This window comes from Phascolarctos cinereus, unplaced genomic scaffold, assembly GCF_003287225.1.
Source record: "Phascolarctos cinereus isolate Bilbo 61053 unplaced genomic scaffold, phaCin_HiC Scaffold_1;HRSCAF=81, whole genome shotgun sequence".
In the NCBI taxonomy this organism is placed as follows: Eukaryota; Metazoa; Chordata; class Mammalia; order Diprotodontia; family Phascolarctidae; genus Phascolarctos; species Phascolarctos cinereus.
In genome coordinates this window covers 207,438,663-207,451,733 of record NW_027555514.1, presented here as the reverse complement: position 1 = coordinate 207,451,733, position 13,071 = coordinate 207,438,663, and the positions used below count along the sequence as shown (strand labels likewise).

The following is a 13,071-nucleotide window of genomic DNA, read 5'->3' as shown; positions in this document are numbered from 1 at the left end:
AAGTTACTCCACTTTCTTTTAGCCCCATGTTTTTCATCTCTAAAGTGGAGATAATTATACTTCCAGTACCAACTTAAAGAGTTATTGTGAAAAAGTACTTTGTAAATCTTGAACTGGTTATGCCAGACTTTTGTGTAGTGGATAGAGTGCCAGGTCTGGAGTCAGAAAAACCTGAGTTCAAATCTGGCCTCAGACACTTAACTAACTAAATGATTCTCGGTAAGTCACTTCACCTCAGTTAGCCTCAGTCTCCACATCTGTAAAATAGGAATTATAATAGCATCTACCTCCCAGTCTTGTTGTGAGGATCCAATGAGATAGTAATTATAAAGTGGTTAGCACAGTGTCTGGTACATAGTAACTACTGTATACTTATATAGAATATAAACGTTATTTTGCTATTATTATTTGCTTTATACTATGAATTCTTTCATAACTCATTTCAACTTCATCCTTAAGCCAGGCCTAATAGGAAATTGTTATGGGAGACCAAAGCTGAAAAAAGCTCTATTCTTTTTGTCTGATACATGCTGTTCCTCTGTGCCTGAAATCTTCTCCCTCTACCTCTAATGTTAATGTTGCTCAATGCTTGGCTCAAGGTGCCAGCTCCTACAGAAATATTTCCTGATCCCTCTTCACAGTTATTAGTGTTTTCCTAACCCCACCCCATGATTTTGTGTTTATTTTCTGTATATGTTTTTAATTATCACTACATATATTGTTTCCCTCAAATAGAATATAAGCTCCTTGAAGACAGAGATTCGTTTTTGACTTTTTGTTTCCACTGCCACACACAAAATCAATGGTTAATTAATGTTTGTTGAATTGAATTGGTAGAACCACTGAGAAGTAGTAGTAGTAAAGCTAAGTAGTTCTATAGATAATAGTATCTATATGATAGAGCTGAGGATAGTGCTGTAGCTTCATCAGATGAAGAAAAGCCCACTTCCTTGTCTTCTGTAGAAAATCCATTCTCTGAGGCCATTACAAATTATGATTTTGATCTATTCAAAATTGTCTATAATAAACTTCCTTTCATTTTAGACTGATTCCTCTCTTGCTTTTTCCATTTTCTGGAATTCATTAAAACCTGTTCTCCACCATTCCACTCCACTGTACTGCACTCCACGCCTACTAAATGAGAATGCAGCCCTGGCTATACTTTCCAGTACTGATTACACCTTCTCCTTCTTATATCCTTGTCCCCACTGCCCTCCCTCACTGGTCCCAGTTGGAGAGAAGAAATATTCCCTTCTTCCCATTGAAACTTCTCTAATTCTCCACCTACTACTGTCATTCAGCAACTTCACATCCTGTGAGGTTTACACTATCCAAATTTATCAACCAGTCCAAATCATAGTGTCCATTATCTACTGACCCCAAGGCTATTCTCCCTTCTTTGTTAATAAGATTAGTACCTGGCATTTTTCTAATCTCTACCCAGTTGTTATCCCAACTTCAACATACATGTTCATTTTCCTTAGTTTCTTAATCTACTCAGTTCCCATAACCTACTGCTCTACTCCATCTCAGATACATGCAGGGATGGTTTTACACTTCATCTTACCATCACCTACACATGTTCTTGATTCTTCAAGAGCCCTGAAACTCCTTTATCTGATCAGACTATTTCTCCTACCTTTCCCTAAGGTTTACTATGTCTAAACCTATCATTCTCCCTGTAACCTTAATTCTTTCCATCCTCCTTTAATCATACACGATCTGACTATATTTTCCTCCCTCCCCAATCTCAACCCCTGGCTGAAACACTTAAACTTTATACCATCTTCTACTCTAAAATTTTTTGTTCTCATTTTCTACTGCCATTCACATATTATCAAACATCAACACGATGTACTATCCTTACCTCTTACAAACAAAGTTGAAAAAAGTCACAAAATCATATTAACTGGTCCATGATATAACATTATTATGTTATCTATTCTTATCTGGGCCCTCATGCAGCAAGGTAATCTTCTTCCTCTGTAACTAAGTCTCTATTCCACTCTCCATGGCTTTTCTAAACCTCTTCTTTCCTCAGACTTACCACAGGATCGCTTCTTTGGACTCTCTAAGAAAAGTCCCTCACCTTATACTTCACTGAAAACTCTTTTCTTCCCTTCTTCATCACCACATCCCCTTGACATCCCTGCTCATTTTCTATCTTTACTATAATCTCTGAAGAATAAGAATGCTTGTATCTTGCTAAAACCAATCTTTCTACACAACTGCTTGATCCTCTCCCCTCCACTCTCCTCAAACAGGTGACTCCTACTGTCATCCCCATACTCTGTAATCTTTCTTTCCCAATGTATTGGTTCCTCCTATGAGGCCTACAAACACTCTTCTCCTTCCCATCTCAGCTAAATTCCTTGAAAAGCTATCAATGCTCAATTCCTATAATTCCTTTTCTCTTGGTCTCTTCTCAGTTCTGCCTAATAGCTTTCAATCTCATCATTCAGCATTTGTAATTGTTCAGTTGTTTCAGTCACATTGGACTCTCCATAACCCAAAACCAGAGTGGTGTGCTATTTCCTTCTCCAACTCTTTTGTATAGATGAGGAACTGAGACAAACAGAGTTAAGCAACCTGCCCAGGGCCACATAACTAGTAAATGTCTGAGGCCAGATTTGAACAAAGAAAGAGGAGTCTTCCAGACTTCAGGCCCAGTACTCTCTATACTGTGCCGCCTAGCTGCCCTTTTATTCAACATTACCAATGATATTTTAATGACCAAATTTAATATTTTAATTACCAAATCTAATATGCCTTTTCTCAGTCATCCTCAATTTTTCTGCACCATTTGATACTGTTGACCACCCTCTGAATATTCTCTTTTGTGTTGGGTTTTTCTTTTTGAGATATTTTTCTCTCTTAGTTCTCCTTTTCACTGTTTTTCACCGCTCCTTTTCATTATCTTTCCTGGATCTTCATCCATGTCATGCTCAAAAGTTGTGCATGACTCCAGGTCTCTGTTCTAGACATCCTTCTCTCTCTCTATATATATATATATATATTCTCCCTCTTGGTGATATCATCAGTTTCTATGGATTCAATTAAACTCTCTAGGCAGATGACTCCAACATCTATATAATATGCCTTAGTGTCTTTCCTGATCTTCAGATTACCTCACCAGCTGCTTATTTGGACCCTGCAAACTGGGTATCCTATAGACGTCTCAAATTCAATGTGTTCAAAACTGAACTCATTATCTGTTCCTCCCCTCCTCAAAAAAAAAAAAAAACTCATCCACCTACCCCTCCTCTAAACTTCCCTTTTATTGTTGAGGATACCACGTTCCTTCTAGCAACTCAGTTTTGCAGTCTAGTGTCACCCTCAACTCATCATATATCAATTCACCTTATATATCCTATTAGTTACCAAATCTTGTTTCTGTCTTTATATCATTTTCATATGTGTTCCCTTATCACTGTTCACATAACCTGGCCTTCATCACCTCTTGCCTGGACTATTGCATTCTAATTGGTCCCCTTATCTCAATTCTCTCTCTTTTCCAATCCTTCCTTTATACAATTTCCAATGTGATTTTCCTAAAGTTCCAACCTGATCATATCACTCCACTACTCAGTAAGTTCCTTTGGTTCCTTATGATCACTAAGATCAAATATTAAGTCTTCTTGTGGCATTCCAAGCTCTTTACAACCTGTCCACTTCCTACCTTTCTAGTGTTCTTACACATTACTCCTCTTCTACTCTACAGTTCTGCCATAGTCTTCTGCTTGCTGGTCTTCACACATGACTTACCATCTCTCTTTTCCATCCCTTTGCATTATCTCCCGTGCCTACAATCTCTCAAATGAGTCAGCTCAAAAACCATTTTCTGTAAAAGACCTTTCACAGTGCCAGTCTACCATCTCAATTGCCAATGACTTCCCTTCTGAGGTCACCTTGTTCCTACTTAATATGTACTGTTGTAGCCCAAGCCTGACTCAAGCCAGTTCAGGCTCAAGATTAAAATGAAATGAGACACTTACATTCAATTTTAAGAAAAAGGGGTAGTTAATGGTTCTGTGATTTCATTGGTACAAGGAACTCCTGAGGGAGGAAACTTCCTCTCCCAGTGTAAGCTGGAAATTTTTCTGCAACATATAGGCCTGCAGAAGTGATTAGGAGTTAAATGACTTGTCTAGTACCATATAGCCAAGATGTGTGAGAGGTAGGCCTTGAATCCCTGTGTTTCTGACTTCAAGCACACTCTACATCCCACTGTGACATGCTGCTTCTTGTAGTCTATTTAATATTAATAATTAATAAAATATTAATAAATAATAAAATAATAATAACTAATAAGAAGTTTAAATGTACTACATAGAGGTCAGCTAACAACAGCCTATGGTACAAATCAAGCCTGCTGTTTTTCGTATGGCTAACAAGTTGTTGTTATTGTTATGGTTTGTCCTTCGTTTTCAAAGAGGACCATGACATCAGGGATTAAAAACTATTCATAGCTTGTGGGTCATATAAAATCAGGTGGTGGGCTGACCCCCGGACTATAGTATGGATACTACACTGGTTCACATAGACTTAGCCTCCCTCATCTTTATACAGAAGAATATTTGATCAGCACACTAGGGTGTGCCTATAAGACATCCATCAAATCTTAAGGAGCACTGACTCCTGGGGGGTGGGAAGGCTGCCCCTGTGATGCCCTTGGGAACAGAATATGCTGTCAATAGCTAGTTCCCTAGGTTAGTCAAATCTCATGTACATACGTACATGTTCCCTCACCATTAGAATGTAAACTTTTTAAGGACAGGGACTATTTTCCTGTTTTGCTTTGTATTCATTCCCAGCCCTTAGTTCAGTGCCTTGTACATCACAAGTACTTTATAAAATGCTTGTTGAGGGGCAGCTAGGTGGCTCAGTGGATAGAGCTCCAGACTTGGAGTCTGAAGGACCTGAGTTCAAATCCAGCTTCAGACTTACTAGCTGTGTGACCTTGGGCAAGTCCCTTAACCCTGATTGCCTCACCAAAAAGCAAAAAAAAAAAAGCTTGTTGATTAATTGATAAACTAAAAAGAAGCTGCAGTTGTCTAACACAGTAAAACCATATATACCTAGAAATATGAGGAAATTGTGCTGTTTTGGAATATTATAAATCATTCAGAATCTAGACAGTGAAGTTTAATATAGCCTCACTTAGCACTGATCTGTTTTAAAGCCGAGGGGTCTTCTACAAGGTTTATTTTTGAAATAATAACCAGAATTCAGTAGTCTCTTCAGCTAAATTATTTACTACACTCTCAGGTTCCTGTGAATTTGTACTTTACTTCTTATGGTTAGAGCAGCATATACCAAAAACAGAAGCTCTGTTTTACATAGGCTAGTTTTCCCTAAAAGACAATGAAATTTTCCTCAAGATTTAATTGGTCCAGGAGATTAAGACTGGAACCATGGATACTGCTTCCTAGTCACTAAAGTTATAAAAGCCCAGACCATGAGTAGCAGGGTTCATCAGATTTCACAGGTCATGAAAGTCAACCTACCCTTCTAATCAAAAATGCTTCCATGGCAGATGTGGAGGCAAGGAGAACCACGGGTTGTATCTTTGCTGAATTTCCTTTCTGTTCTTTTGTTAAGCTACTTTTTTTGGTTAAATGTCATATGTTTTGTGAGAGTCTTATTTTGTTCTATTCCCCAGCTTTATCAACTACTGCACTGGATTGAGTTAGGCCTGATCTAGAACATTCCTTCCCATCCCCTTTTTATCTTTTCAATCCTATGAATTTCATAAAATGAAAACAGAAATCATTACACATTTCCAGAGCTGGCAAAAGCAAGGAGCATCCTGTTCATTGAAAATAAAAATGAGTCTGCATTACCTAGACTCTGTTATTTTTATTTTAAAAGGTAATTAAAAAGAATACTTATGTAAATACTTATAAAACATTTATAAAAGTCTAAGAGAAAATGCCAGGAACAAGTCATATATCTTCTATTTTTCTGTTTGCCTACAAATGAAGGACCCTACCACTACATCTCTAAGAGATTCTGTTACCAAGAAGAAGAAAGCTAATCTTTTCTAAATCCACATAGTGGATTTTAGATTTTAGAGTTCTAGTTAACCCTCTCATTCTACAGCCTAGAAAGCAAGTTCAGAAAAGTTGTGTCTTGCTCAAGGTTACACAGGTAGTAAGGGACAAAACAGATTTAAACTCAGAGGCCTCTGATTCCAAAGAATATCATGCCACTTCTAGTTAGTCATCATTATCAGGATTATAGTAAGTGTGTGGCAACAATATATAAGCTTCTGACAAAAGTATGGTTAGAATTAATAGGTGTTCCATTTTCAAAAATTTACATTATAATTGGGAAATCAAGGTTCTTGTGTGATAAGGAGTGTGATCGATTGTAGAGGCTCTCAGCTCTCTCTATATTCCAGCAATGATTTTAAAAGGGTATAAGACTGAGTAATAATTAGTCAATACAAAAAAGAGAAAATAGTAACCTATATCATCTATTCCAGGACTGCATAAAAACAAAGGCAGAAACCAGTGAACATGGAAATATAGATAAACAAGCAAGAAGCACACTAGCACTTTACTCAGATATTTAATGGGCACCAGATGTCTGCAGCACTCTTTTTCCAAAGTCACAAATCTGGAATGTCAGTATGGGAAAGTTAAAGATGGAGAGGGGGTCAAAAACCAGCAGCACTCTGAAAACTTATGCACAAACAGGGGCAATACTTAGGCCTGATAGCCGCAGGGAACACAGGAGTCCAAAGCAGTCTTACAAAAGACATTGCACGGGGCAAGATAACCTCAATGTTCTGACAAAGGACACTCCATAGATATGTGAAATTTGCCAATGCTCTGAGCAAAGACACACCAGGGCAACTGGAAGCCAGTGGCAGGAGCCTAGGAAATTGAGGTGAGATCCAAAGAGTGCCCAAATACTCCATTGAAGCACAAGATGGGGGCAGAGGCTGGCCTTGAAACAATGTCCCAACTTAGGAGCTGAAGCTAGAGATATGATTAAGTAAGATACAAAGCACTATGATAAATATTGTGGGTCAAGAGATACCCAAGAAGTAAATCCATAAAAAGGGTGTAATTCTATGGCGGGTTGGGGGGGTGAGCTTCGCTAAAAGCAATGGAAGAATACCATGAAGAAATAAAGCAGTAAATAAAAATTGGAATTATAAATTAAATAGCTCTCAAAGAAGGAAATGAAAAGCAAATAGCTTAGAACAAAAGTTGGAAATTCTTACACAAACAACAGATTCCCCTAAAATTAGAATAGAGCTAACAATTCAGTAACCCCATGAGACAATAATAAAATATTGAGAACAGAATTATTTTAAAAAATAGAATGTTAGAATAATTGACATAGAAAACAGGTCAAGGAAAGATAATTTACAAGTGATCAAACTCCCTAAAACTATGACCAAAACAAACCCCAGGATACCATATTTTAACTTAGCAATACTATTAGAATCAGATATCAAGGTAAAAAAAATAGAACCATCAAAATTATTTTTATAGGCTTGCTTTCAGAGAGAGCTTAAGGGAGGGAATGTAGATGGTATAAAAACAAAAAGATTTCAACAGAAAATTATCATAAAAAAGAATCTACCAATTGTCTCCAGAAAGAAACCACAAAAGGAAAAATCCAGTAATGTTACATCCAAAATCCAGAGCTTCCAAGTCAAAGCATCTATGAAGAAAAAAATATATGTATTAAGGAACATAGAATCACATAAGCATCCAGTACTATCATAGAGAGATAATCCTGGAATTGTATACCCAAAAACACAAAAATAAAAAAAAGGCTTAATAACCAAGAATAATCTTTCAATAAATAAGTTCAATATCAGCTGAGAGAATAGACATATAGTGAAATAGTGAACTTTTTTGAATAATTTATTTATTTTTAGCTTTCAACTTTCACTTCCATGAGATTTTGAGTTTTAAATTTTCTCCCCTTCTCTCTCCTCCCCCCACTCAAGACAGCGTGCAATCTGATATAGGCTCTACTTATACATTCAAGTTAAGCATATTTTCCCATTAGTCATAATGTAAAGAACATTTAAAACTAATGGAAGGAACCATAAGAATGAAGCAATAAAACAAAACAACAAAGGAGAAGAAGAGCAAACAGTATGCTTCCGTCTACATTCAGACTCCATGGTTGTTTCTCTGGATGTGGATAGTATTTTCCATTGTGAGTCTTTTACAGTTGTTGTAGATCCTTGCATTGCCAAGAAGAGCCACATCTATCAAAGTCAGTCATCACACAACATGGCCGTTACTGTGTACAGCGTTCTCTTGGTTCTTCTCACTTCACTCAGCATCAGTGCGTACAAGTCTTTCCAGGTTTTTCTGGCATGTGCCTGCTCATCATTTCTTACATCACAAAAGTATTCCATTATGTTCATATACCACAACTTGTTCAGCTATTCCCCAATTGATGGGCATCCCCTCAATTTCTAATTCTTTGCCACCACATATAGAGCTGCTATAAATATTTTTGTACATATGGGAATTTTTCCCATTTTTATGATGTCTTTGAAATACAGACCTAGAAGTGGTATTGCTGATTCAAAGGATATGCACAATTTTATAGCCCTTTGGGCATAGTTTAAAAATTGCTCTCCAGAATGGTTGGATCAGTTCACAGTTCCACCAACCATTGTTTTTAGTTAGTTAGTGTTCCAGTTTTCCCACATCTTCTCCAGAAATAGTGAACTTTTGAACATTCACAATTGAAAGACCAGAACTGAGGAGAAGCTTTTGAAATACAAATATGGGAATCAAGTGAAAACTGGAAGGGTAAGTAAATGTGATCAATTTAAAAGGACTAAATCATGATGGGGTACTTATATTCCAAAAGGCAAAGATTCCTTTTATTGTTTTGAGAGAATTCTAATATTTTCAGTGGTTAAAAAGAGAATTGAATAAGAAATACAGTGGATCTGGGAATGGCTGTATTCTATTTTGATGTTCTTAATAGAAGAAAGGAAAAGAAGGTGAAAAGGAACCGAATGGAAAGAAATTAGGAAGGGGGTGGAACCTATTTCTCATAATGGGTTGTGTGAGTAGTATAGAAAAATGGATGCAGGGATGGCTGAAGCAGGCATCATGTGAACCTAACTCTTACCTGAATCATACAAAGAAGGATTGGACACATTTATAAATACACATAAACACAAAGTATTTGGTGTACAAGTATCTAAGACTCAATGGAAAACAGGTAAGAACAGAGGGAGAGAGAGAGAGAGAGAGAGAAAGAGAGAGAGAGAGAGAGAGAGAGAGAGAGAGAGAGAGAGAGAGAGAGAGAGAGAGAGTTAACAGGGAGAGAAAATAATCACAAGCAAAACAAACTTCACCTTTGAAGGGTGGATCATAAGGGGAGTATAAATAAAAGAAAGACACAGAGCCAATGAATGATTGGGGGTATTGGCAACAGAAAAAAGAAGAGAGTGAAAGAAGCCATAGAGTGGAGTAAAGCAGATTCTTTCAATTATAGATCACTAACATTTATCACATTCCTTCTCTTTCACCATCTCTTTGCTAAAAAAGGATACAAAAAAGGGACAAAAATAAGAAGATATGATGCAGGTAAAAGCCAAGCTAAAAATCATAATTATGAACACAAATAGAGTTAATTCATCCATAAAATAGAAGAGCATAGAATGGATTAGGAAACAGAATAACACTTAAATAAGAAACATACATGAAACATTAAAAATTCACATAAAGTTAAAATGAGGGCCTACCTCAGAATTTATTAAATTTCAGATGATTTTTTTAAAAAAGGATAGCAATCATGATCTCAGAAAAGGCACAATAAAAATAGAATAAGACACCAGAGATAATGAATAGCAATATTTATTAAATATGCACCAAATACAATACCATCTAACGACCTAAAGGAAAAGTTAATCAAATCGAAGGGAAAAATAGAAAGCTATAATAATTTAGAATATAATTGTACCTTTTTCAGACTTCAACAAATGTGATGAAAAAGAAACAAGAAAGAAGGAAAGAAACAATAGAATTTGAGAAAAGTTAGATATGATAGATCCCTGGAGATTTCTGAGTAGGAATAGTAAGGCATATACATATTTCTTAGCTTAAAAAATTGTCCTTATGTCAGGGCATAAAAATATGAGCAAATACAGAAAAAGACATTAAATATATAAAAAAATAACAATCAACAAAGGGCCTTTGGAAAAGGGGTCCAAGCTTAAGTGAAAACTCAATCATTTCATCCTAAAGAATTGATAGGCCAAAGGAAAAGTAGAAAAAATCATCAAAAAGTAAAAAAAAAAAAATGAGACAACATGCCATAATATTTATGATGCAGCAAAACCAGAACTCAGGACAAAATATTTATTTCTCAACACCTTCATCAACAAAAGAAAAAAAAGTGGTAAAAAAAACCAAATCAAAGAACCCTAATTAAATACAAACATAGGAATCCTAAATGCCAAAGAAAAAAAAATTAACAAAAACATCACAGAATCAATAAATGAAGTTAGAAGTGTGGGCAGAGAGGAGGAAAACTAATAAAATAAATCATTGACTAACCAGATTTTTAAAAGAGGAAAGCAAAATTTCCAAAATAAAAATAAAAGGAGAATTCACAACAAAGGAAAAGGAAATAATTAGATATTGGGCCCAAATATATGCTAACAGAACTGATACATGAAATGGGTAAATATTTACAAAAATCTAAAATTCTCCCTTTAACAGAATAAGAAATGGAGGACTTAAATAGCTCAATCTCATAAAAAGAAATTGAATAAGCCATAAATTAATTTCCAAAGACAAAAAGTACCCAGGATCACATGGAATTGCATATGAACTCTATCAAACAATCAAAGAACAACTAATTTCAGCATTGTGCAAACTATTTGCAAAAACAGGAAAAGAATTAATGCTAACAAATTCATTGTATGATAGAAATTTAGTCTTGATAACTAAACTAAGGAAAGACAAAGCAGGAAAAGAAGACTGCGGGATGATATCTCTAGCAAATATTAATGTAAAATATTGAATAAAATACTAGCAAAGAGGCTAGCAACATAATAGCTCAATATAAAGAAAACTCTAAACATATAGATTTTATTAATACCAAAAACTAAAATTCACATTATTATGTCAATCAACAAAGACAAAGCTTTGGATAAACTTCAATACTCATTTCTGGTTTTTAAAACTATTATCATTTAAAAATGTAAGCATAAAATGAGCTTTTCTTAACATGGTAAATAATATTTATCTAAAACCCAGAGCCAGCATCTTATGTAATGGTAGATACCATTCCAAAAAAGAACAGGGTTCTTAAATGTTCTTTATCAACACTATTATTTTACATCATGCTAGAAATGCTATCTATAGCAATATGAGGGGTGTAGGGTGTTCAGGGAAGACTAATAACTCTGGTGTGAGGGCTGCTGAGCTCTTTTTAGGGATGCTTTCCTCCTTTGGACACATCTGATGCACCCAGGTCTCACGTTTGGCTCTAAGAAGCTATGGTTTGAACAGTGGCCATACCCCAGTAAACCATGTGGGCAGACCCGCTAAACAGGGTTGAGGGAAACTTAGGGGTCTCAAACATGTCAGTGAGTTGGGGAGGGGCGCTGTCTACCCCAAGCATGTAAAGGTTTCCTAAAGTGGAATGAGTGGACTAAAACAATTTGTTCTAACATCCATGAAGGCAGCTGAAGCAGGCACTGCAGAGCTCTTACAGCCTGGTTAGACATCAAAGACACCAAGGTCATCCACTGCATCCTGAGCTATCTCCAGTGGTCTTGACTTTGTTTTGCCAATGGACTCTGATGACTCTGGAAGAGAGAGGCCAATGACTTTGCACAACTTTATCTCACTCAAATCCAATTTATGCTCAAAATAAAAGGTATTGCCCATACCATTTTAACATTTTTCCCTGTCTCAAAATCCTGCAGTGAGAGGCAAATAATGAAGCAATAGGTGTGGATACACTAGGAGCCAGAGTCACAACCCTGCATACAGGCACCCCAAGCCATAGTATCGGTGGTCTTTGCGGCAGTGATATTCAGCAACCCTCTGGGTTCTGAACAGCCTTTTGTAAAGACCACACTGCTTACCTCCTGGCATGAGGAAAAGGCTAGAAAAGGTGCCCTAAAAATTGTCTGCTTCACCCAACCCTGGCCTTCTTGCCACAGCTACCAGAAGAAAATGTCAATGGACTAGAACATTTCTTCAAGCATGAACAGTTCATTGCTGACTTGGAGGGAAAACTTAGCCAACATATGGTTGACAACAGTGGAGCAGAAAAGGAATGGTTGGTGTACAGAATTGTTTTAACTCATTTGAGTCTGAATGCTAGTAAACATCAAGATTGGTTTGATGAAAATTATGAGAAAAATCAGAAACTGCTAAGTGAAAAATGCTTGCCCAGATTCTAGATAATGGATGATGCTCTTGTGTTTTCCCAGTCACCAATGGAGTGAAGCAGAGCTGTGTGCCTGCTTCCATGCTTTTTTAGCATGATGTTTTCAGTGATGTTTTGAGATGCTTCCAACAAGAATGAAAATGGTGTCAAGGTCAGCTACCATACTGACGGTAAGCTAAGTTGAAAAGACTACAAGTCAACACTTAACATGGAGGGAAAGTAAGTGCATGACTTTTTGTTCACAGATGATTGCAGCCTGTGTTCTAGGAATGATGTAGGAAGATTATCTTGTGTGATTGGAGACTTCAAAATCCATGTCAAAATCTTCTGGTCAATGGTGTTATTAGAGTCTAGTAGTCTATATGAATCATACATTGTGGTGATACAGAAGAAGGGAAAGATAGGAATGGGTGTAGACTACCAGATTTTGAAAGAAAAAACAAAAAAGGAATTGAAGTGAACCAGTATGCTGTGGCTCATATATATACCAATGTTGTCCAGTAAAGATTCAAATAAACTTTTTGTCATGCACATAGACCTAGTTTGGAGGACTTGGGAGCAATCCTGTTTGAAGAGAGTGATAGTCAAAAGAAACTAGTTTCTTTGCCAGGAAAGGGCTGAATGACAATGAGACTCCTAGCTCCACATATAAATAGAATTCTTGTC

The 13,071-nt window shown here is 36.5% G+C and overlaps 1 protein-coding gene across 1 annotated transcript in view; it reads left to right on the top strand.

Annotated features, from left to right (window-relative positions):
• The window catches only part of CCDC91 (coiled-coil domain containing 91), a 527,613-nt gene extending 515,073 nt beyond the window's left edge, over window positions 1-12,540 (top strand). Inside the window, exon 13 of the mRNA XM_078156715.1 lies at window positions 12,449-12,540. Within this exon, the coding sequence (XP_078012841.1) occupies window positions 12,449-12,463 (15 nt within the window). The 3' untranslated portion in view covers window positions 12,464-12,540. The remainder of the gene's footprint in view (window positions 1-12,448) is intronic.
• Window positions 12,541-13,071: the final 531 nt, after the last annotated feature.